The following is a 24503-nucleotide window of genomic DNA, read 5'->3' on the forward strand; positions in this document are numbered from 1 at the left end:
AGAGAGAAGCAAAGGGGGAGGTCGATTAATCGCTGAGATCTGGATTGGCTACGAAAGCCTGACGCCGGTCATGCTAGACGTGCGCTCGTCGACGCTGCCTCGCCGTTTGAGGTCATCTGAGATCTTCCGTTTCTGCATGGCCGTTGACATGCCCGTGGGGGCAGCCATTTCCGTAATCTTGCCGAACTCGTCTTCTTCCTCGCTGTGTGAGGTCGTCGGACGCTGCTGGTCGGAGGCGGTATTAGCAGACGATCGATTAGGCTTCTTTAGGAAGTCTTCGTCCTTGATATTCTCCAGGGTGGCAGCAGGCGTCTCGATGATGTCTGGTATGTCTGCGTTGGGAGGGGTGTTGTTTGCGCTGCTGCTGCTGCTGAGACGAGTCTGGCCAGCGGCCCGCTGGTGAGCAGCAGATATGCGATTGCTGGCCGTCGAGCTCCTGCTGCTGCCCGTACGGCGATGTATAAGCTGGCTGGCGTCTATGCGGTCGTCGAGCCCGTCGTCTGCGCCTCCGACCTCGTTTGCGCTCAGTCGCAAGGGCACGCCGGCGCCAACCATTGTGCTGGTGTTGTAGCTTATGGAACGGCCGTTGCCGCTGTGCCTGATCTTGCCTCCGCTGATCAGGGTGCTGCTGCGGGTGGAGGAGCTGCCGTGGACTTCGAGCAGGGCTCGCTGTTTGGCAGCACGGCGCTGGGCGAGCAGGCGGGGGTCCTCTGCCTGAGCCCGATCGCACCAGACGGTGGCCTTTTGCTTGCGCAGGAGAGCCACGTAGCTGATCTGCGGCCGCTGGGAGATGGTGCTGTATCTGGTATCGAAACTGACCTGGCTCATCTGGCGGGCTGGGGCAACGTTTCCGCCGCCGGTAGAGGTGGTGCAAGTCGTTGCATTCGACGCTCTACGCGACGGCGGGGCAGCACCGTACTGTGCCTGCAGCTGGTGCTGGGGGTATTTCTGCTGCTGGGGATACTGCTGGGCCTGGTAGAACTGCTGCTGCTGGTAGTTCTGTGGAGAGGCTGCCTGCTGGTGGAACTGGCGCTGGGAGTACTGCTGCTGCTGCTGCTGGGACTGCTGATAGAACTGCTGACCCTGCTGCGGCAGCGGAAACCCCGCGACAGACTCTCTGACGGGCAGCATGTCGGCGGGCAGGAAGGAGGAGCTGGCGGTGCGCGGGCGGTACTGGGAGCTGGCGGGCCTGGCGATGCTGGAGACGCTGGCGGCGTGGAGGTGCGACGGGCCCTCGGGGAGATGCGGCGAGCTGCTGCTGCTGCGGGAGTCGAGCGTGTGGAACTGGAAGCCGGCATTGCCTGGCACCGGCTTGCGGGGAGGCGCCTTGTATACAGGCGAGCGATAGTCTGCCATCGTCATTCGGCCTGGGAGTCTCCCTGGCGTGATTCTCTTGCTTGCTTCTTCTTCTTCTTGCTGCTGGTTCTTCGTCTTGCTGCTGCTGCGGCAGTCCTCAGCAGCGCGGCCAGGGGCTCGATCGACGGCGAGAATACGAGCTGCTCGAGGGCTATGCTACCGCATCTGTCACTCTGACAGTCCTCTGGTCCGCCACTGGCAAGCTGTCAGCGGTTGCAGCGGGAGGTCGGGGGGGTGGTTGAGATTGGAATCGCGATCGCAGGCCAGGAAGAAGAAACGGGCCGAAGCGGACGGCGGTTACGGCGCGACCTCGACCGGGACTGGGCTGGGCAGAGCGAGACGGGCATGCGAGGGCCTGCCGCAGGGACAGGACGGTAGATACAGGTAGATGGAGGACGGCGGGCAGGCAGAAGCAAGCAGCTGGAGTGCGAAGGTCGAGAGAGCGAGGGCGGGCGTTGGATGTAGTTATGTATAGCCGCCGCAGCTGGAGGCTTTTTTTCTCTGATGCCAGCGAAGAAAAAAAAAAAAAGGAAAAAAAACCCTCCAACGCCACTGCTGAGACGCTGCGAAGCTTGGAACTGCTACGGTAACAGCTCGTTCGCGCAGACGAGCCAGAGGAGCCAGAGGAGCCAGAGGAGCAGACAGGCGGATTCACCAAGAGGCTGCTGCTGCTGGGCGATGAGGAAACAAGCATCTTGCCGCGCTGCAGGGGGCAGTCAAGGGCCTCATACTGGGACTTATATTATATATATATATATCTACATCTACGGCCGGCGGGCTAGAAGTCATGGCAAGGCATGGCATCGAAGCACTCGACTCGACTCGACTTGGGCTCGACTCGGCTGGCATGGCGATCGATAGCTATCTCGACTGGCTGTGCGTCTCGCTAGAGGGAGTGAATGGCATTTCAGGGGCCAGCGGGACAGAGAAGACATGACTAGAAGACCCGAGGACTCGAGGACTTAGAGGACTTAGAGGACTATAAATAGAGGCTCTCTCGCGCTGGCAGCGGGCTTGCTCGCTAAATTAACGTCCCAGCTGCTCCCAGGCCAGCCAGGAGGCGGCTCAAGCAGCGAGTTAGCAGTCAGCTAGCAGTCGAGAGACGGCAGAAGGGGAGACGACGCAGGGCAGGGCAGGGCATGGCCCGGATGCAAGGCGCAGTGCCGGCCAGAGCTTGCCCAGACGCCGCCAGTTGACGGTCTGGCGAGACGTGGCTTGCTCTCTGCTGGTCTGAACAGTCTGATAGTCTGCCAGTCCAGTCTGTCAGGCCGTCAGTCGGTCGATGTTGGGAGCAAAGGGGTTGGCAGCCTCAAGGTAGGCTCTTGAGTCTTGAGTCCTGACAGATACTGCATATACTGCATACATATAACTGCTCCGGATAATGCTATGATAGTTAAGGATCAGAGCTATGCATATAATCGAGGAACCAAGTCCTTAACTGCTATGACGGCATCCCTGGCTGTTTCGTTTCTTTTTGCGGGCTCTTCTTGCTGAAGCCTTGCTGCCCCTGACCAAGGCCTGCGCTGCTGGATTCCTCAAAACTCCCGCACCGCCGCCGAGCACTGATAGATAACTAACTAATAATGATAAATAAGGGTAATAACAATGATAAATAATGGAGATTTGACAGCCTTGGCCGGGCCAGCGAGTCTTGGAAGATCGTGCAGGCAGACAGTCCACTAGGTACCACTGTGTATACCTACGGGATACCTAGCTACTCCGTACTCTGTAACTACAGAGTTCGTATCAGACAAAGAGACGGATAGCCACAGCCTCCCTTCCCCCCCACGGCCAGTCATGTTGCATCATATTCTCTCCATGCGAAGGTCGGCCCTTTGACAGCTCCATCGATGGCCTTTATCATCCTTCGCTACACTTTTTGTGGCGCCGGGGACGCTAGGGACTCGACTTCCGGCCATCCAGGGTTGAGTGGAGAGAGACAAGAAATGGAATTAATAGTTAATTAGGCCTGCTTGCTCTGCTTGCTGCAGAAGAGCCTTGCAGAACAAGCTGCCTTTTATGCCTGACGGGAGGCCCTTCGTTCTATCACTGCAGTCTCTCTGCCAGCCAGGAGAAAGACATCCCTCCTCCGCCCCCTCTGCTGAGCCAGCTAAGAGCCAGCTAACTAACTTAACTAACTAATAACTAGTTATGGAGTCCAAAGAAGAGTCTCGCGGAGTCGGCGGGACGCTGGAGACTCAATCGGCACAGGCAGTGGGGAGTACTAGCACGAGCAGCCCTACTGCGTTGCCGTTGGAGGTCGATGATGATGTCCGTTGGTGATCTATATATGACCCCCTTTTTTTTCTTTACTACCATGTATATAACCGGCTGACGGACAAGTAATAGCACGAAAGCGACTATTCCGATGAGCTGTATGCATCACTTTCTTTGCCGTTTTTTCTCATGCGGTGCAACATGATGATGATGCACGTCGTCTAACGGGCCTGCAGGTCGAAGTACTCAGCCTCCCTAACATCCAGCGTCGTCGACTATCCCGTTGTGCATGGTCGACGATACCACGCCTACTGTCGGGGCCGTGAGTAGGGCTGTTATTATTATTATCATCATTATCATTATTGTCAATGTCTATAGTTAGTTAACCAACCGTAGGATACATGTTCCCCAATGACGAGCAGGAGAACGAACGACTGGACATCCACCATGCCCTCATCGACACCCTCTTGCATGGCCGGCTCCATATAGCCCCTATCAGCAAGGATCCCCAGCGGGTGCTCGATTTATGCACCGGAACCGGCATAGTACGTGCTTCCACCTACATGTCTTACAATCAGTTATTTGCTTTTACTAACCCGTCATCACAGTGGGCTATCTCATTCGGTAATATCACACCCCTCCCCCCCCTGAGTAATGGCTCTGGCTATGGGCTAACAGGACTCTCTATCAAGCCGATGAATACCCATCAGCTGAGGTGCGAAACCTTCCCATACAACCTCGCCAATCAACCGCACCACTAACGCTGCGAACAGGTCATAGGGAACGATCTAAGCCCTACTCAACCTTCTCTGTATGCATATCTATACCCACTCCTTCGTCAATATCTCGCTTACATGCAGACAGCGTGCCCCCGAATCTGAAATTCATCGTTGACGACGTCGAGGATGAATGGGGCTACGAAGGCAGTCCCTTCGACTACATCCACGGCCGCTTCCTGATTGCATCCATCAGAGACTGGCCCAGGCTAATAAAGCAGGCCTTTACGTATGCAACCCGCCAACCCAGTTACACCCTGCTAGTAGCCCCCGTCTAACTAAACAAACATCAAGTTGTACGAAACCCGGAGGATGGGTCGAGTTCCAGGACTGGGACGGCACTATCCGCAGCGATGACGATACCTTAAAGGGAACCCACCTATTCCAGCTGCAGGAAACAGTTAAAGAGGCGTTTATCGAGATGGGCATCAACGCGAACCCAGGTGCTGAATGCGGTAGCTGGCTCAAGGACGCCGGGTTCATTAACATCACCACCCAGGTTACTATCCNNNTTTTTTTTTTTTTTTTTTCCCTTCTTCTTCCCCTAATCCCCATGTGCGTAGTACTGACGGACAGTGGGGAGCAGAAATATAAGGTCCCGCTTGGGACGTGGCCGAAGGATAAACACTTGAAGACTGTAGGTGCGTATAACTTGCTTCAACACACCAAGGGACTAGGGGGTATTGCCAATCTGCCTTTGATCAAAAAGGGCTGGCAACCAGAGGAGATCGAGGTCCTTTTGTCAAAAACGCGGGAAGATCTAAGGAACCGTTCCATTCATGCGTATTTCAATTTGTAGGTTTAGTACATGCCTTGTTTCTACCTGTTTTTGGCCTTGGTCATGGACTAACGTTGGAGCTGGATAGTTATGTCGTATACGGTCAGAAACCTGATGCTACGTCGGCTACGGGAGGATGAAGATCTTTTTTTTTTTTTTTTTTTTTTTTTTTAACCGAATAACTATAACTAGTGTTTCTTTATTTCTGTGGGTGCAGCGATCATTTTGAATATTCTCCAAATAGATACCCTTGGTATTCAGAAATAGGCAACGCGTCAAAATCCCGTATCAATTGAGTTCTCATCCAAATATCTTGAGATGTAATCGCCATTTAAACGTCAGAGTACATGCAGAGCATCCTTTTTTAAATAACTGTGACTTCAATGTATCCATTGGCGGCCAGGTAGTTCGCTCAACGACCGATCCACCGACTTCGTCTCTCTGAATCCTAAGACAAGTCGAAAATGCCAGGTCGGGGAAGAGAGAGCAAGCGGCCGGCAGGATCCCTGCGGGAAGTCGGAAACACGTTGTTGCGAAATAACGCGAAAGCCATGAAGGGATAGGCCATTTGCAATTCTCGTGATCTATTCCTTAGGGGCGAGCCAGCTGCCCATCCCACGATTCTAGTACGAGCATGGAAGAGCGCTACACCAACATTGTAGGCATGCGCCTGATAAAAACAGAATTCATCACTCTGCTCCATGGCTGAGAAACTCGCAACATCCGCACACATGCCCTCATGGTACTGAAACTTGATTCGGGATTGCGGGAAATACCGGGCCCTGCTGTCCACGAGAGTAAAGACCTGAGATAAATTCGGGTAAGTTACCACGGCCAGCATGTACACGGGGGCTCCGGCCTTCCGTTCCGGGGGGGTTTGATAGCTAGCAGCTAGGTGAGTTTTCCCTGGCTTAAGCAATTCGCGCGGGATTGGAGCATCTTCTGTCAAAAGTCCGATCTCTACCGCTTGGTATTCAAACTTGTGTAGTATGTGCTTGCTGGGCGGTTCTGGAATTGCATCTGCCGTTGTCCAATGATGGAATACCATGGAGAGAAAAGTTTTTATCTCCTCTTTCGTAACCTGAACATTGGGGTCCGTGTATTTCTTGATACGGCGAATGTAAGCCTGAAGTTCCTTCTTTTGCTCACGAGAAAGCTGATCGGGGGAACAAATCAAATTTTTGGTAGCGTCTGGTATGACGGCAGGCTCTGGCAAAGAGTCAGGGATATCCATTCTTTCCTTTCTGTTTCCTATGTAGTATAAAATCCCGTCTCTCGAGGAATAAGGGGATTTTTCGCCCCTTTTGGTTATCTAGTTGAGAAAAATAACGCCAGTGACGTAGAAGAGAGTAAGGCTCGTCAGAAGGATATTCTAGATAGATTCATCAGTCTGGACAAATTCTTGGGGGGTTGACATGAAAGCTATGCCATACATGGATGGCCAAAAGGCTGGTCAGAAAGTAAAAAAATCGGGTATACCTAGATGTGAGAAGCGAAATTCAAGTCCCTTGTCGAGTTTACACAGCAAAGGTAAATAAACCGGACTTGGAGTGTAAATGAGCGTACCAATCGTGGCGTTTCACTCCTGGTAAAGGTTCTCAAGGCCTATGCGATGGGCTCAAAAGGAGAGCAAGCTTCGAGGACAGCCAACTAGAAAGGAAGAAGTGGTATCATCATACAAGAAAAAAAAAAAAAATGCCAGAGAGACTTTAGCCTCTGTCAGGCTATTCAGTGACTAGTGTTCACATTGCTATTTGATTAACCTAGCATGCGATATTGGGGAATTATCGCATCGTTGATGCCCCGATATTTCTTTCACTAAGAAATAAGTTTTTAGATGCTTCCTACAATATTATAAAAAGCATCACCAAATAACTATGTTATTCTTTAAACCCTCATCATTATGTCTGTCAAATGGGTATCATCTTAGAATCCAGTATATTTTTTATCAGAATATGGTCTTTTATATGTAGCCGCGTTGTTGTTCTGTTTCTCTCTCCCTCTCTTTTTTTGCCGCCGAAATAGACGCCGTGATTAGTCATCAACGTCAAATCACGTGCCTAATTAATCGAGTTGACGCGTTTAGTTCGCGTTTGTTGCGATGTCGAAGCGACAACAAGCAGGCAGCAAACACACTTGGACAGACAGGAGACAAGACGGTTGTACGGCCCATGACTTGTTTCTGCATCTTTGATTCTCTCATTTGACAGAGATACACACCCTCGTTTGATCCCCCGAACCGAAAATTGTCACGTCATAGCTCCAGCCAGGAATACGACTGTCGCTCGCTACAACTTCAATCAAATATTGACGGCCTCCGAGACACGGATTCTTAACCCTTGGCCCATTAGCTACGCATTGACATAGAACTCCATCGATTTCCACGCGAATTTTCCGATAATTGGCTATTACTAGAGGGACTCCTGTGCGGTAATACCTAGGTGCATGGTTGAAAACCGCGGATCAGGGCAAAAATCTATGATTATTTGCAGTCCTTCACAACGCTCAATATAGATTAAAATGACAGAGGTCGATGTTCGTCCAGGCATGAATGGACTACCTGCTTCAAGATTGACCCCGGATCCCCCAAAGAAACGGATCTTCGAGGAGTTGGAAACTACTTCCCAACCTAGTTCTACACCCACAGTACAATCCAATGTTGACAGTGCTGTTGATTCCCATAGCTCCTCCAACCATGATCCGTCACCTATAAATGCAGGTCCTGTTCCAGCAGATGCTATTCCTCAAGCCTCAAATGATATAACCACTAGTGAAACTCCTTCTACCCCTAAAGAGAAGCCAGCCAACCCCAATAAAAAACGCAAGCTATCACCCGCAAGCAAAGAGGCTAAAGAAAAGCAGAAGGCGGAGGAAAAGGCTAAAAAGGAAGCGGAACGAAAAGCAAAAGAAGAGGAGAAGAGAAAGCGTGATGAAGAAAAAGAAGAGGAACGTAAATTGAAAGAAAAGGAGAAGAAGAAGCGTGAAGAGGAGAGGGAGGAGAAAAGACGCCAGAAAGAAGAAGAGAAACAGGCCAAAGAAGATGAAAAGCGAAAGAAGGAGGAAGAAAAGCAGAGGAAAGAGAGGGTATGTGACATGGTATCAGTATCGCAGAGAGTTAACATGGCTAACAAACCGACTGTAGTCCCAGATGAAACTTAATGCTTTCTTCACAAAACCAAAGGCTACCCCCAGCGCAACGACAGGAAACGAAACCAATTCTGCTGGGACAACGACCAATTTGCCCTCTGATTCAGCCACCAGAGCATCTAAACCCGCGTCAGATTTCGAACTTGAATTCCCACCCTTCTTCATTCAGTCACACGTGAAGCTGGCTCCTAACCATAGGTTTGAGCGAGATTCAAGTGCATTAAGTCATGCATGCGAGAAACTCGACAACCTCCGTAAATCCGATTTTGGACTTGCGAACGATGACATCCCATTGCAACGGTATAACCCTGCTGAGTTGTTCCAGATGATATCATATAGGCGTCGCCAGGGTGAACTAGCAACCCCGTCTGTGAAGGAAATTCTCCTTAAGCTTCAAGACCCCGACCTTAATAGCATTAACCTTACGGATACGAATGGAACGGCAACCCAGGTAGAGAAGTTGCTTCGAAAGATACCCATGAAGGTTTTAAACTTCAGAGAAGATGTCAGGCCTCCGTACCAAGGCACATTCACTAAACGATTGGAACAAAGGGCTGCCCGAAAGCTATGTCGAAATCCGTTCTGGCGGGGCGTACCCGAGTTCAATTATGATTATGACTCCGAAGCAGAATGGGAAGAGCCAGAAGAGGGAGAGGATATCCTTTCTGAAGGGGATGATGAAGTCAGCGATGATGGAGAAGATGACATGGATGATTTCTTAGACGATGGAGAAGACGAGTCAGCCAATACAAAACGGAGAATGATTGTTGGAGATCTCGAGCCGAAATGCACAGGAATATGCTGGGCCGAGGACAGCGCTGACAACCCAATAATAAATCAACACCGAATGGAAATTATATCAGGTATGGCCAGGCTCACATATGTCTTACAGGGATATATCAGAACTAACCTATCACAGAAAATATAACATTCCCCATTGACCCCTTTTCTACTCAATATTGGGAGACCAAACCGAAAGTATCTCCAGGGAATTCGGCTTTCAAAGTTCCCCATAGGCCATCCACAGGCAAAACACCTTCATCAAAATCACAGCAACAATCATTATTATCACCTTCGTCGGCTGCAAAATCCTCCAAGCATCTTACTCCAATGGTGGTTGTACCTGTCAGCAAACCTAAACCACGAATTCAATTCCCAGAAGATAAACTGGATGAATTCAAGGAAGCTGTTTCAGGAAGCAATCTAACCAAAGCTGGATTGATTGAGGTTTTGAAGAAAAGGTATACTTCATCCTCCACCCTACCTTAAATTCACGTCAGGAGTGGAGATACTAACCATCGATATCTGTTCCTTGTCTAGATTCCCCAAAGTGTCCAAAGATGTCATCAAAGAGACTCTCACCATCCTCGCAGCCCGCCAGGGTCAAAAAGAAGTAGACAAAAAATGGGTCCTGCTTTAAATATTTATGATTTTCTCAATGTTTACTTTCTTCACCCCTAACCCTATGAAGATTATTTATATTGTTCCTATACCCTATCTTCCATGGCGAACTTCTTGCCATTATGACTATGTCATGCTCGTGTCCCCAGACACCCTTTTCCTAGCTTCGCTGGCTGTTCATATACCCTGTGTCCCCGAGTAAGTGGCTTGCATCTTTCGATGTCGTGAGCATTTTAATTGGCAGCTCGTTTTGTTACATATAGATAAGATTATCTTACATATTAGATATCCTGGCAATTTGCATGTATCCCTACGCTGTTTTTGAGGGTATTTATCCTCATAAAGTCTGAATGAACAACAAGTTCCGTATAATTGCAAGCAACGACCTGAAGGTCGCATATCTTCTTCCATGCTTCAAACATTGCTGAGGCAACTATAGTAATAAGTATAACGGCCTTGATCTACATAGGGTAGACTACCTAGCCCATCCATGATACCATGATTTTTGCCAACATTTTCCTCGGAAGCTCATTGTTCAGCAAGCCGATCCTAAGATGTCTAAGTTTAGTAAGGTAGGCTTTGAATCATCTCCTGCTCTTTCATATATCTCCATGTTAATCCCAGACAAGATGTCAAGAGTTTGGATTAAAGGATTGGCTCTAGATGCCTCTGGCGGCATCCGTGGACAGATCAGACGAAGTTGTGGCTAGAGAGATACAAGGTATAAAGGTAGCCGTGAGGTCTTGTCGTATCTTTGGATGCGCCTAGGTAGGTATAGAGGCCACACCTGGCCATCTGCGCAGGAGCTACCCTCTGAAACTGCCCCAAAATACCTTGAATGGCATGATAGCAGCAATATCGGACTGTGTTAGCAGGAATGAAATGATCGAGCGCTTTTAGATGTGAATAACCTAGATATTTTATACTCCCCTTTCTTTCTGACCTAGATATTGCCAGACCAAGTGGTGATATTGGAGGGTCGTCCTCGTAAGGAAACTGACCTAGGAGCATCGGAGGCGGCAGCTGTCACCTCAGAGGAAACCAGAAGCATCTTTGTGCTAGGTATAGGTCGGGGATACTATATAGCTGTATTTGTTGCATCCATTTTGTTAAGCGAAGTCGATAATATAGCGTGCTTTGGTTCATACGCTGTAGAATATAGAGGGATCATCCTGCCAGCTGCATAATCAAGTAGAAATCGCTTAAAGGCCGTCATGGGAAGGCTGGAGAAGTCCCAGCAACGCAGTTATTAACGCGGGTATCATGTGTCGAGTACACCGACTCTTTCCCGGCTTTCTTCGCTGAAGTTGATATAAAGACGTTCCAGAAGAACGAGTAAGCTTAAACCGACGTCAACGCCTCAACCTCACCTTCACTGACAAGGACAACAACGACAACAACAGTAGCAGCAGCAAGACAACGATGGTCAGCTACTACAACAGTTACCTGGGCTGCGGGACAGTCACCAAGGAGAGACGTGGACACCCAGTAGTAGTGAGTACTTCTTGTTGTGCTGCTATGACATCAGATGAGAGACCACATGAGCCGACGGCTCAGCAGCGGCCTGACACCGTGGAATGCCTGCCTGACCAGTTACAGATTCCTCATCGACCTGAAAGCTGAAACTGCTCCGTCCTATCCGCCAACAGCCCTCTTGAGCCTCTCTGCAACGGCGTCTGAGGCGTTCAGGGCTCAGCTGCGAATGTCCCATAATTTGGCCACTATGTTGGCTAACTAGCTAACTTACTCCTCTGCGACTCGACTAGTTAACTGCCATAGTCTGCTCAGGCCAAAATTTACGAAGAACAAGTCGCCCTTTGACAAAAAGACGAGCTAGGCATCCCATTCGCCATCTGGATCGATAGCCTGTCCCGTTGCTCCCCCAGAGTTTGTTTTGCTTTCATGTGTTTATGGTGGGATGGGCGTGGCCCAACCGGAGCTGGTATATCAGATGCAAGCGGGGCGCTAGACGTGGTGGAATGCATGCATCGTTGCCAGCTCATCGACCAGACCCTGTCACCATGCTAGTCGCTCATTTGGCGCATCTGGCTGCAGCTGCAGTAACAGTGTATGGCCCTCCAGATGTTTTGAATGTGTCTCAAGCGGAAGGAAACGGAGGGAATGACGAGGAGAGATAGGATGAAGACAAGAAGAGAATGAAGAAAAACAAAAAGCAAAGGGCTGAAGAAGTACAGAGTACAAGAGAGAGGACAACAGAAGATGACGAAAGAAGCGATGACTGGGCAAACATTCGGACTTGAACATGGCAAACCCGTTACTTTTTCTGCTCCCCATTTTTGCTTCTTTTCACTCTTGACGAAAAAGGTCGTTTGATGCATTGGACCAACGACGTGGCAGAGCTGATCTGCGACCAAGTCCAAGACCGCCCAACCTATCTGCACGACGACACAAAGAGCGATGGGGATGGAGCCTATCGTGTCTTGAAAGGCCTTGTCCGCAACCCATCATTTACGAGGAGCATGGCAGTTACGGGGATTACACTCCAACACGGAAAATCTGCAAGAATAATGAATTCCTCTCCCTACCTTTTTCTTTTCTTTTCTTTTCTTTCTTTTCTTTTCTTTTTTTTTTTTTGCTTTCGAAAGAAGAAAATGCTGTGAATGACCCCACGAAACTAGAGAAAGCCTCAGCCGTCCCGCCATTAGGTTGATATCTTAGGGCTGTCAAAGGCTGAATATGTTGATATTGCTTCCGTGCCAGGCGGTGAGACGGGCAGCGGACAACGGGCAACGGGCAACGAAGGCATGGCCGTCTGCGCCTGTTCAACCCATGCAAAGCCGCAACCATGGCCCGGGATAGGAGGAGGAAAGTGAAGGGAGATGGGGGAAAAAATAAAAAATGGAAGCAACAAAGTGCAACGATCTATTCTTAACCATCTGCCAAAAACGCACGGAATATAAGCCGGGCCAGCACTTCTGGGGTGTGGAAATGAGGAGGGCTAAGTCTGCAGACAACCAACTCAAGGTGCAGCTCGAGGTTTCAACCGCCGGGTTCAACCCTGACCGTTGAAGTATGACATCGCAAAGCTCGTCGCCAGCCAGGCGGTTCATCGAGGTTTCCCGCGTTTCCTTTGACCCTGTTGGCATGTATCACCCTTGATCGCCACTACATTGAACATATTACCTACGGAGTACACGCATTGCATGGGGAGTTACTCCAGGGCGAGAAGAGTGAGCGAGTATTTTTGCATCCTGCTGCTCCTCCTCGTCCTCCTCGAGCTGCTCGTCCTGCCACCTGGACTTGTACGCCCCCTTACGCTCTCTCACATGCAGGGAGAGAGACGACGCTGCCAATCACAGGGCGCTCCAGCACGCCGTCCTCGATCAACTCCAGCACTTCTAGGCGTCGCCTTTTGATCGGAGGGAACCGAGCAAGTAAGAAACGACACATCTCTAGCCACTCAAAAAGCTAACCCCCCCTTCCTCTGCCTTCCTTTCTTTTCCCTTCTTGTTCCAACCCCCATAACGCATACGGACCCAGGAGCCGCGAGAAACCTTGAGGAACAAACCGGCCAGTCGATACGGGAGCATCGCTGTCCCTCTTAGTAACGGGCCTACGGAGTTCCCTCACGTAGCGTAAGACTAGCAGCAGCAATAATCGTGATGGGGCGTAAGCAGAATATGTAACCAGCAAAGAAGAAAAGAAAAAGAACGCAGTCCTTGTCAGGCCAACGCACTCCCCCCTTAACACGATCAGGATCCCTTTGCCGCTCCGCTGCGCTTCTTATACACATGAAGGAGACCTCCCGGGCAGCGCAGAGAGACAACTCCGTCTCCCTCGTCAGCAGCCCAGCAGTCCCTGTCGTGTCTGCAGCAGTCCTTTTTTTAGATTCTCCCCTCCCCCCTATCCATCGTCCCATCCGCCTGCGCTGCTGGCTGTCTCGCTGCTGCTGCTGCTGCTGCTGCTGTATCTCCTTCGCGGGCCAACTCATCAACCGCTAACTCACTAACCAGACCAAAAAAAACCACCCCACGCTGGAACCAACTTCCAGCCACTTTCTGTCTCTCCGTCTCTTCGCTCGCCCGTCGGGTTCTGCTGCTGCTACTTCACTCCCTCAGGCTTCGAGCGACCATCTCGAGCCATGCGATAGTCTGCGTGGGTTCTGCTCTGTTCGCTCTGTCAGCTTGGGCGCTCGGGACTGCGACGGTCTCGAGATCGATGGCCCTGTCCTCGCCCATGGAAATATGATCAGCTTTCAACACGCCTGTCTCCCTTCGGTTCTGGCGTATGCTGCTGCTACCGGTATGTCGAGATGGCCTTTCTGCGCTGGGCCTGCTTGTTGCAAGCTTGCTGACCTGTGGGCTGTTGGTGGAATCTATAACCGTAGCTCTCCCTCCATCGCCATCTAGTTCTCCGCCTAGATGCTATACCCCTACGACAACAACAACAACACCAACAACGACAACAACAACAACAAGCACGACAACAAAAACAACAGCACACCCTACTACCGACGCCGCAGAGAACGCCACGCCGGATTACCCCCCGTCAGAGCATGCTACGCCCCAGTCCGCTCGACGGGAAGACGACGGCTCCGCTGCCCGCGATGTTGCCCCAGAGCCTAAGGCGCCGGTTGATCCACTGGTTGCTGGTGTAAGTGCCCGCCTGGAACCCCTGGGACGTGAACCAAAAACCAAGGAGCAAGAGCAGAAGGAGCCCGAATCCGCACCTGAGGCCGTCAAGGATGAGAAGAACGCTGAGTGCTCGTTGAAGATGGCTCCCGAACCCATGATATTGGTCTCCCAGTTTGCCCACCAGTTTTATCTGCAGAGGTATCAGGAGGCCCAGAGACGTGCCAGCCTTCTCAGGATCAGTGACCTCCACGTTTCCGTCCATTACTCTGCTAGGTTGCTCCGTGTTGCTGCTGTATCGCACAAGGGTCTAGTCGACAGCCTTCGACTTGGAGACAAGTCCGCATTTGCCTCGGTCTACAACGCCGTCCATGAGATCCGCGAGGTTTGTGAATCTGCTGTCCGGCGCAGCATCCTCGACCATGACCCTTTGATTGGGACTGGCGCCCTGAAGGGCAGACCACATACATTTCTCCATAGACTCTCCGTCGGTTCAAGGGCAGACCTGCTCGAGATTTTGACCCTTGTCCGTACTGATTCACAGTTTCTATTCGAGTGTATCAGCAACTTGACTCCCTCGCAGCTCTCTGCTCTCGTCAGCCCCGTCCATGCACTGGAAATTAGTAGTCCTTCGGATGCTAGAGGTAGAAGCCAGCCTTCATCCTCTTCCTCGTCCTTTTACAAGCGTGGTGCTACTCATTCTTCTGCTTTCAAAGACTATGCTTTTTCCTTTGAGCGTACTGACCCGCTCTTTGCGCTTCTGTTTAACGTTTATTCCACCACTTTGGACCCCGATTCATCGGAAGCCCAACTGCGCCTAGACGTTTGGTCCTCGACTTGCGCCAAACTGATCTCCCACGGAGGCAGTGGAATGTATACCTTTGTTGGTCATCTCCTCAATATTTGGTCCGGACTCGGTGAATGGAAGGCCAAAGCCAAGTTTGAAATATACCTCATGGACATACTACAGAATGGAGCTTTTCTTCTCGAGTCTAGCTCCAGACACTCGGATATGGATGGCGATGCCTTTGACCCCATGAAAACAGATGTTGCGGAACAGTTATTTAGAACATCTGTCCAGGCGCTGTTTGAAGTTCTCGATGATTCGGACGGGGGGTTCCCAGCCGGGTCCCTTGAGTTTGGAAGAGCCATCATCGAGAAGCTCGGCGTATCAGATACCTGCCGACGGTTTTTAGGCTACGTTTTCTACCAGTGGTTCTTTGGCAAATTTGTTCACAGCGCCATGTGCTTCCCTGAGGTTTGTTCTCCATATGTACCATGTCTATTTCTTAAAGCTGCCCTGTCCTAACATTTTCTATTAGAGCCATGGCCTTCTGCTTGACTTCCATGTCACCAAGGACGCCCGGGAACGGCTCCTTGGACACATTGCTCTTTACGCCCAACGTCAGGTTTCTCACATTCTCCAGTCGCTCCCGCCATTCTCCTATATCATTCCTAAGATCAAGACGCATGTAGACCGTATGCTCTCTAGACTCATCGATCCGGTCAAACATACCCCTGATACCACCCCGTTATCCTCCCCTCCGGACTCCAGCTTGGCCCAAAGCTCCATGGAACAGAATAATGCAGGCTCAGTTATTCTTCTTTCCTCGAGTGATATACTAACCATACTGGATGTCTTCTTCCCCAAGCCCCCCATTTCCGGCTCCCCCGACTTATTTTCCCAGCAAACTTCATTCCCTTCCTCACCAGCATCAACCTTCTTCCCGCGATCGGGCCAACCACATCAGTCTTATGAACCAGGTCTCTTCCAAGGAAGGCTCGACACCCCTTCATATAACCCACCTACCGCCAAAACCATGTTCACCACCGAGATAAGTTTCCAGGATGTCACAAAATCCTACTTTGTACGACCCAGCAAACCGTTAACCCAGGAGTCGCCCAAGAACCCCCAGCTCCGCAAGGCGGATCGCATTCGCGATGAGATTCTAGAGATTCGAGAGTCGGAGGATCGGCCAACGCTGGATCACCCTGCAAACGAGGATTGGGCGATGCTTTCTGTCAGCGGCAGGAAGCCGGTAGATCTGTATGCAACCGATACCGAACAGTCTAGCCATCAGAGCCCAGCCTCTAGAACCGAGCTGCTCCGCAACCAGGACAAAATCGAGGCTGCCGTTGTGAAGATTGTCCACGAGTTTGATTTCCCCCAAAAACCAAGCCCTTGCCCAATCGTCAGCACCGCCCACTGCGAATGGTGAACTCAGCCTGAAGAAATGGTTCCTTCATGCGATGGGAATGTGCCAGCGAAAGTCTGACTTTTCTGGTGCCCATTTCTGGTGGGAAGCCTCCCTTGCTTTGCGTGACGCATACGCGGAATTAGGGCAGTCTGTGGCAGACACCAAGTACCTCAGTCCCATGTATCGCTCCGTTACACAATCGGCAGACCTGGACTCGAACATGATTCAACGTTGTGAACAATCATTTATTGACCTTAAGAGAAAGATGGATCTTCTTCAGTCCCAGGTTAATAAGACCATGGGCATCATGGCACAGCTCCGGAACAAGATGTGGTATATGACCGACGTCAAGAATTCGCTCCGCTACGAGGATGCAAAGAATGTGGCTCTGGCTCTGAAAAACATGGCCCTTGCTCAGGCTACACAACCAGCCGCGGAATCCAGATCGAGGACGGGAGCACGAACTCTTGGTGGATCTTTCCTGCAAAAGCCCGAAATACAAGTCATGAACGTGATGCGAGCTGCAAAAAGCCAAGGAGGCCCCTTCAAGCTAGCCGATGAACAGGTAGAAATTACTCGGAAATGGCTCCAGCGCTTTGGAATAGATAATTTCTGCCGAGGCGAAGAACGAATTCATCGGTTCTGCTATGAGGTAAAAACTAGCGTAAACAAACTCGCTGGTGAGACCATGTACGATACCCCTGTTCTCTGGTCCAGCGAGCTTTTCCAGAGAGAACGATCAACATATGATACTCCTGGTACGCGGCCGATGAGCGGAAGTGTGCGTCCGTCAAGCATCGCAAGTGAAGATTCACTGGGGAATCCTATGCAGCCTCCTGCTATACGATCTCTAGATCAATTATTCCGGCCTCCAAATGACCTGCCAATGCCTCCACTTGTTCGGAAGTCATCCTTCCAGAGCGTTACTTCCGATAAGTGGCAGACCAACGGAAACGCATCTTCTATTAGCGACTCCCCTGGTAAAACTGTATCGACTGCTACTACTGATTCAATTTACCCCTACTGGTCCCCCATGCAGACCCAAACTCAGTCTATAACCAGTGCCTCCAGCCTTCGGTCTCGACCTCCGTCTATGTTCAGCGATAATATGTCTTACAGGCGTACCGAACATAGCTCTCATGGCAAGCATACTTTTCTTGATGGTCTCAAGCGAAATTTAACCAGTCTACTGCTAAGCGATCTCGGCTGTCCCGTTTGGAGCTGCGGATCGGAAACCGACGCCTGGTTCTCTGCCTACTTGAATCAACCTCGAGTACAGAGCCAGATGGAGAAACGTACACGGCTTGACAGGTTCCTATCGCAATGCTCAACTTCACTGATGGAAGAAATCCGCGAGCGTGACGTTACTGGTGGAAGACTTCGTCGAAGTCGTTCTACTCCGTCTCTGGGATGCAAGGGGCATTCAACCCAGAAATCCAAGGAGAAAAGCATCATCAGGGGAGAAGTGGATGGCGACTACAGCTTCGGATACGAGGAGGCATTTGAGCAGTTGATGGACAAGTTCTCCCGTCCAGCCAATCCGTACGTGAAGCTGGAAGCACTGCACGAGATGTGGACTCTGGTAGCGACATCTTTGAGCAGTAGCAGAGACACTCCTTCGCTGAGTGAAGCGCGATTACGCCATTCGATGGATGGCATCCACAGACGTAACAGCCTGCAGGCCCGTCAGCAACGACGCAAGTCCAGCGATGACCAGACTCCTACACCCTCGTCGCCTGGCCTTAGCCCTGCTGAAGCTCCTTCCGGTCTCTCGATAGATGCAGCGATGAATGAGACACAAATTACAAACACACTGCGAGACCTTATCCAGAAGTATCAGCCCCGAACCCTCTTCCGAGACTTGCAGTTCATCTCTTCCTTCGTTCCATCCGACATCCTCAACAAAACCGAGAGCGGGACCGCTTTCCTGCAGTTCAGTCTTGCCGCTCTCAAGCTCAAGGACGACGTCTGCAACAGCATGATTGAAATCGCAGACAAGATTTTGTGTGACGAACTTGCTCAACGACACCGGCACTCACATCCGATCTCGTACGACTTCTCCCCCAAAGTTGGTAACGGGATCAAAGACGCAGCGAACATGTGGATTGTCACTGCCCGGGAAGGGAACCCTGTTGCACAGCGAGAGCTAGCAATCCTGTACCTTACTCACCCACATCTCCTCCGCCCCGTCACACTCCCTCTCACTAAGCCCGGGGACACTTTCAAAGCCGAGGTGATGTACCGACGAGACCAAGATTCCAAGTCTGACCCCCAGAATATGTGCCTGGCTCTGCACTGGATGCAGCTATCGGCCGCTGGAGGCGACGAGCTGGCCAAGAACTGGCTCAAGGAACGGCAGGAGTTTGAATCTATCTCTTGATATGAATGATTTACGACCTATTTATCCAGCAATTTTGTGAAAAGGGCTTTGTGTTATTGTGCTTTCGAGAAAGAAAAGAAAAAATATCTCTCCCTTCTGTTCTATACCAGCTTTTTTTCAACCGCTGTTTTTTATTTGCATTCCTTGACTCTGTTCTCTATGCTTCTTTTGTTCTTATTAAAGATTCACCATATGTGTCTTTCTAATTACCCCCTTTTAACTATACATGCAGTGCATGGCTGTTTTGAAAACCTCGGCTGCTCTTCCTTTCTCTTCTTTTCCTTGCTCCCTTTCTACAATGTTCGTTACTTGCCATCTTCAAAGATAAATGATTATTCCAACCTCTCTTGCTATATGGCCTGCCAGTTTGAGAAAAGACCAAACATATACCAGCCCTCGAGTTCATCGTGCCAATCGTTCCCTCGATCTTCTTTCTCGTTTTCTCACACCAACTGTCTCAAGTACCATTTTCTTTTGATTTCCTTTAGTTTTGGGAGGCTCAGATCTTGCTATATATTCATGTCTGCATTCCTTGCCTCGTTTATTTATAGGCTATATTCCCACCCCCTGCTATCCAGTTTGCTTGGAGCCCATGCTTAATTTTTTTTTTTTTGCCCCTTTAAAAAAAAAGGTGTCTGTCTGTTGCATTTCAGCGTACGGCAGTTATTCTTGTCCCTTCTCTGTTTACTCTCTATATTCTCCTCCCCAGCTTGTGTATGTTACCGGCAGCAGATGATATGGTACGGGGCTAGTTATCTATATCTATGTCCACCTTGTTATGTATGTACTTGACCATGCCCGGTGACGGCAGGTCTGCAGACAACTACGAAGGATACATCCACGTTCCTCCCTCCCGCGCGTCTCCAGTATCCTCTCCTATAGTAGAACAGCGCTATAGCTGGCTATTTATAACTGACTGACTGACTGTAACTACGGGGCAGGGCATGACCAGCCTCCATTCATGTGCTGCAGCGGAAAGCCCCTTTTGCGTGACCGCATCAGGAACAAATCTAGTTACGTCATATTTTTTCACGTGAGGGCGGACGGAATAATAAACAGTCGAAATGTCGGTTTGCGATGCTCGACAGAAGTCCGAACGAGAAGATAATTAAAAAAAAAAAAAAAAAAAAAACAAAAAAAAAAAAGGAACAGCCAGCAGTCAAGCGGATAGTTGACGGCCTCCTTTCCTCTCGGACTTTGTCGGTCGTTATAAAGAGCATACATCCAGTCGCTTGATCGCCGTGATTTACGAGACAGCCACATTGCGCCCAAGTGCTTGTTCCCCGCAAGCAGAAGAATATCTAACTAATTCGACGCAACGAGAGACCCCTCCTACCAGGTCAAACTTCAATTCGCCTCGACGCAGAGATCTCGTCATTGAAGGTGAGAATGATATGCTGGGATGGAAGAGATGACTGGCATGGCATGAGCTGACCTGTGTAGCAGACGCCCGAATAACTACATTTAACTACTATATAAAAAAAGATGTCTACAATGCAGGAGCAGACGTCGGCTGCCGCCCATCATGAGCATGAGACGGCACCACGGCCAAAGGGTATGCAATAACTATCTGGATGTTATGGCTATCACCATCTTGGAGACGACCCGTTTAACAAGCAAACCCTGTCCCAGGTATCCTCAAGTCTCCGGTGTCCATATCTACCGTCACACCAAGCGCAGACCCATCGCTAATGTCACTATCGCCGCTCGAGAATAAGGAACTGACAATGCAAAATACAATGCAAAATGCCGGTGTCGGCGTCAAGCAGCGAGCTCGTGCCTCTTCCCATCGCAAATCCACCAGTTCCAGAGCCTCGAACGGCGACGAGGCGACGGAGAACTCGCCCCGGCTGAAATGGGACGAGGCAAACCTCTACCTCACCGAACAAGAGCGGACTTCGACCATGAAGATCGATGAGCCCAAGACACCGTATGTGCCGCACTACGACTACAACGAAGAGAATGACGACATGGACCTCGGAGAAGACGACGTCGGGTTCCATGTTGAAGGAGTGGTGGTGGATGAGCTAGATATGAACAAGGCCAAGAGCAAGAGCAAGAGCAAGTCAAGGGCGGACGACATACCCGATCTAGAGCTAGGAGACCCGGAAGAAGATACGTGGAAGGACGTCAGGGCGAGCGAGGCGGATCGGATCGTGCGAGAACGAAGTCTGAGCTTTGGAAGCACAGGGAGCAAGAAACGTGTCGTCGTTGGAGGGGACGACAAGGATGAGCATGATCCCACACAGGAGGAGGCGCAGAAACACCACGATTTTGAAGAGAAGCGGAAGAAACATTATGAGATGGGCAATATCAAGAATCTCCTTGGGTGAGTTTATATCGATATAATTGCTACTTTAAAAAGAAGGAAGCTGACTTCCGACAAAGACACCCTGAGAAGATAGATGTTGATGAAGACGAGGACGAGGACGAGGACGAAGACAAGGCACATGCGGGTGCTCCGAGACAGCCTCCGGCCGTCCCTAAGATTCCCGAACAGTATGCAAAGCAGTCGCACTAACTAACAGGACGGCATCTCGCATGCTCCCTTCTCACCGATGTACAGCCTCTTGACCCCCCTTGATGAACTCGCTTGCATTTCATACAGTTACTTAGCATGTCTTCAACTCATCTTTTNNCCTTTTTTTTTTTTTCAATCCCCGAGTTTTGATGTACCTAACTTGCATAGTCCTTGTATACCAAATCGCAATTCCCTTCCCCCCCCATGCTGATGCTAACTCCGTTGCAGTACACCATACGGAGTACCAGGAATAATACTCCCCATACCGGTCATTATTATTAGTTAGTCGAAGCACAGGCACAGATCTTCCAGGTAAGATTGACCGGGTTTCTGCTCCGTACTTCATCTTACCAAGGCCTGGCCCTCCCTCGCCCGTTTCATTTTCTCCTGTTAATCTCCAGTATCACCGTTGCAGCCACCAACCAGGTAACATTTGCTACCAAGTTAACTATAAACAGCACCATTAACCCCCAGCAGCAGCAGCTAGCGGATAATCCAACTAGCTAACTAGTTATCTGTCTCTTAAGTACATCTCTGCCATGCCCCTCTTAGCCTGCTAAGCAAGCGGAAGCCCTCTTTTCCGGCTGGTAATTAAAAACCTGGACGTCCAGCCAGGTATGCAATCTCTTGTGATACAAAACAAGGCTGCCCCCTGGCCTCCCTAGTGTCGCTGCTGCTAAGATTATCTCTTGTCTCCCTCAGTGTGCAGGAAAGGCCTGGCTGTCTCAGGGGTTCTGTTACTAGTGACTAGCCTGCTGGAGGATACTTACAGGACATGCAGAAGAGCCAGCAGCAGCAGTAGAAGCAGCAGCAGCAGCAGCAGCAGCAATAAAAATATATAGCCAAACTGCCTGCGCTCCCTGCTATGCTAATTGATAATAACAAAGATCTTGCTATTATTTACATTGACTGAGTGCCGCATGGCTGCTTCTGCTCGCTGACGAAGCGACAGATTCTTTTTCTCTTGCATTAAAATATTTAGAAAAGACTAGAAGAAAAATATTTCCTTCTTTCTTTCTCCTTCTCTCCTCCATCTTCTTGTATCCTTTTTTTTTTTGCATTCTGGCTAGACAAGCTGGTGGGCTGATCAAGCTGCTGATAGCTGGAAAAACGTGACTTTACTTTTGTCTCCCTAGGTAGGTCAGGAACATTCAAGCAGGAGGAGGAGGAGGAGGCACAACAGAGAGGAAGAAGCTGACAATGAGATGACAGGCTGACCCAGGGAAGTGAGCGCGAGACTCGGTCACCAATACAATGGATAAGACTCAGGAGAAGGTCGAGCAGCCTGTCGCTCAGGCTGAAGCTGCCGCAGCCGTTGAGGCCGAGAAGGTCGAGAAAGCAGTCGAAAAAGCCGACGAGAAGCAAGTCGAGGAGAAGAAGGACGCTGAACAAGCTCCCTCGAAGCCCGCCGAAGACAAAAAGGATGCTGAACCTGCCGAGCAGGTCAAGACTGAAGCTCCTGGAGCTGCTACAGCGCAGGACAAGACCGAGGAGTCTGCGCCAGCGGATAACCGTCCAGAGTACCTGACGAAACATGCCGGGCTCACCCAGCTCTTCGACCGATTGCCGGCCATCCTCGAGGCTACGGGCCACAATGAGATGTGGGGAGTGACCTTGAAGGACACAGAGGACATTCCCACCGTCAATATCATGATCAAGTTCCTTCGTGCCAACGAGGGTAACGTGAAGGCGGCAGAAGAGCAGCTTACCAAGGCCTTGGAGTGGCGCAAGGAGATGAAGCCCCTCGAGATTGTCAAGAACATGAAGTTCTCGGCTAAGAAGTTCAAGAACTTGGGCTTCATCACCACGTATGGCGTCGGCGAGGCCAAGTCCGTCTTCACATGGAACATCTACGGTGCCGTCAAGAACATTGACGAGACCTTTGGCGATCTTAAAGGGTAAGATATACCTCCGTATAACCGCCAATCTCTTTTTTTGTTAGAGGTATATATGGCTAACCAGTATAGGTTTATTAAATGGCGCGTTGCTCTCATGGAGCTCGCCATCCACGAATTGAACCTGGACAAGGCAAAGACCGTCATCCCAGCCATTGGCGAAGACCCCTACCAGATGTTCCAAGTCCATGACTACCAGAACGTCAGCTTCCTCCGCATGAGCCCAACCATCCGCAATGCCTCCCGCGAGACTATCACCGTCTTCAGCATGGCCTACCCAGAGCTTCTGCGCGAGAAGTTCTTCGTCAACGTCCCTACCGTCATGGGATGGGTCTTCACTGCTCTCAAGGTCTTCCTGAGCAAGAACACCATTCGCAAGTTCCACCCTATCACCAATGGCTCTGCCCTGGCCCGCGAGTTTGGTGAAGCTGGTGCCGAGTTCCCCAAGTCATATGGCGGAAAGAACGCTGAGTTGGCTGAAAGCAGCATGACTGTTGCTCTCATCGACGACATTTCCCAGGAGCGGGAGACTAAGGCCGAGCCAAAGACCGAAACTGGTGCTGAGACAAAGGCCGAAACCAAAGCTGAAGAGCCAAAGGCAAAGGAAGCTCCTGAGACCAAACCAGAGGAGGCCAAGACTGAGACTCCTACTGCTCCTGTGCCTGAGAATACCATTTCTGAAGCCACCGATAAGCCAGCTGGCGAGGCCAATGGAGCTCCCAAGGTCGCAGGAGAGACTGTCCCAGCCCCCGCCCCAGCCGCTGCCCCGGCCAACTAAACAACAAACAACACCCGATACCCCTTGGGCGGTAATTTACTCTCCTATTCTAATACCCGTCAGACTCGCTATCATGCGTAACATGACACTCCCTTTCTTCCTTTTCCCTTAGTAAACTAAAAATTAAAACCCAAAAAAAAAGACAAGACAAGACTCCTAATACAACTTTTCAGCAATGCGAACTGGACTTTCACACACCTTGTCGCACGACAGCCACGAACTAGGTGCAGATGGAACGACGACATGCCGGGGGCTTGGTGTTGGTTGGTAGTTTGCTATTTGTTGATTTCTTTTCCGTTTCAGAGCGCCTGGTTTATAGATACCATAGGATGTCCTTCAGTCGTGTTAAATCTCTACGGGTTCAACTCCTTGTTTTTACACTAGGTAGTAATAAAATAAACCGTCTCCTCTTTATATCTGATCGTCGCCTTGTATATTTATATTCTAATGGTTACAGACAAGTA

The 24503-nt window shown here is 50.3% G+C and overlaps 8 protein-coding genes across 8 annotated transcripts; 5 read left to right on the forward strand and 3 right to left on the reverse strand.

Moving 5' to 3' along the window:
• Positions 1–48: 48 nt before the first annotated feature.
• TRV_05459 (uncharacterized protein) lies at positions 49–2050 on the reverse strand (the record flags this gene model as incomplete). The annotated part of the gene is made up of 2 exons (XM_003020393.1): positions 49–1512; positions 1658–2050. 2 exons carry the CDS (start codon positions 2048–2050, stop codon positions 49–51), a joined length of 1857 nt encoding a protein of 618 aa, XP_003020439.1.
• Positions 2051–3974: 1924 nt separating this feature from the next.
• TRV_05460 (uncharacterized protein) lies at positions 3975–5148 on the forward strand (the record flags this gene model as incomplete). Its single annotated transcript, XM_003020394.1, has 4 exons — positions 3975–4288; positions 4354–4578; positions 4617–4848; positions 4969–5148. 4 exons carry the CDS (start codon positions 3975–3977, stop codon positions 5146–5148), a joined length of 951 nt encoding a protein of 316 aa, XP_003020440.1.
• Positions 5149–5575: 427 nt separating this feature from the next.
• Positions 5576–6361, reverse strand: TRV_05461 (uncharacterized protein; the record flags this gene model as incomplete). Its single annotated transcript, XM_003020395.1, has 1 exon — positions 5576–6361. One exon carries the CDS (start codon positions 6359–6361, stop codon positions 5576–5578), a length of 786 nt encoding a protein of 261 aa, XP_003020441.1.
• Positions 6362–7647: 1286 nt separating this feature from the next.
• On the forward strand, positions 7648–9694 carry TRV_05462 (chromatin assembly factor 1 subunit A, putative; the record flags this gene model as incomplete). The annotated part of the gene is made up of 4 exons (XM_003020396.1): positions 7648–8211; positions 8270–9137; positions 9194–9515; positions 9595–9694. 4 exons carry the CDS (start codon positions 7648–7650, stop codon positions 9692–9694), a joined length of 1854 nt encoding a protein of 617 aa, XP_003020442.1.
• Positions 9695–11097: 1403 nt separating this feature from the next.
• TRV_05463 (uncharacterized protein) lies at positions 11098–18845 on the forward strand (the record flags this gene model as incomplete). Its single annotated transcript, XM_003020397.1, has 5 exons — positions 11098–11169; positions 13650–13938; positions 14024–15525; positions 15590–16422; positions 16493–18845. The coding sequence occupies 5 exons, from the start codon at positions 11098–11100 to the stop codon at positions 18843–18845; spliced, it is 5049 nt and encodes a 1682-aa protein (XP_003020443.1).
• Positions 18846–20330: 1485 nt separating this feature from the next.
• On the forward strand, positions 20331–21366 carry TRV_05464 (uncharacterized protein; the record flags this gene model as incomplete). Its single annotated transcript, XM_003020398.1, has 3 exons — positions 20331–20400; positions 20463–21174; positions 21234–21366. 3 exons carry the CDS (start codon positions 20331–20333, stop codon positions 21364–21366), a joined length of 915 nt encoding a protein of 304 aa, XP_003020444.1.
• A 740-nt stretch (positions 21367–22106) lies between these two features.
• On the reverse strand, positions 22107–22427 carry TRV_05465 (uncharacterized protein; the record flags this gene model as incomplete). Its single annotated transcript, XM_003020399.1, has 2 exons — positions 22107–22213; positions 22271–22427. The coding sequence occupies 2 exons, from the start codon at positions 22425–22427 to the stop codon at positions 22107–22109; spliced, it is 264 nt and encodes an 87-aa protein (XP_003020445.1).
• Positions 22428–22620: 193 nt separating this feature from the next.
• Positions 22621–24039, forward strand: TRV_05466 (CRAL/TRIO domain protein; the record flags this gene model as incomplete). The annotated part of the gene is made up of 2 exons (XM_003020400.1): positions 22621–23264; positions 23334–24039. The coding sequence occupies 2 exons, from the start codon at positions 22621–22623 to the stop codon at positions 24037–24039; spliced, it is 1350 nt and encodes a 449-aa protein (XP_003020446.1).
• Positions 24040–24503: the final 464 nt, after the last annotated feature.

This window comes from Trichophyton verrucosum (assembly GCF_000151505.1).
Source record: "Trichophyton verrucosum HKI 0517 chromosome Unknown contig00418_1.f1.exp, whole genome shotgun sequence".
NCBI lineage: Eukaryota > Fungi > Ascomycota > Eurotiomycetes > Onygenales > Arthrodermataceae > Trichophyton > Trichophyton verrucosum.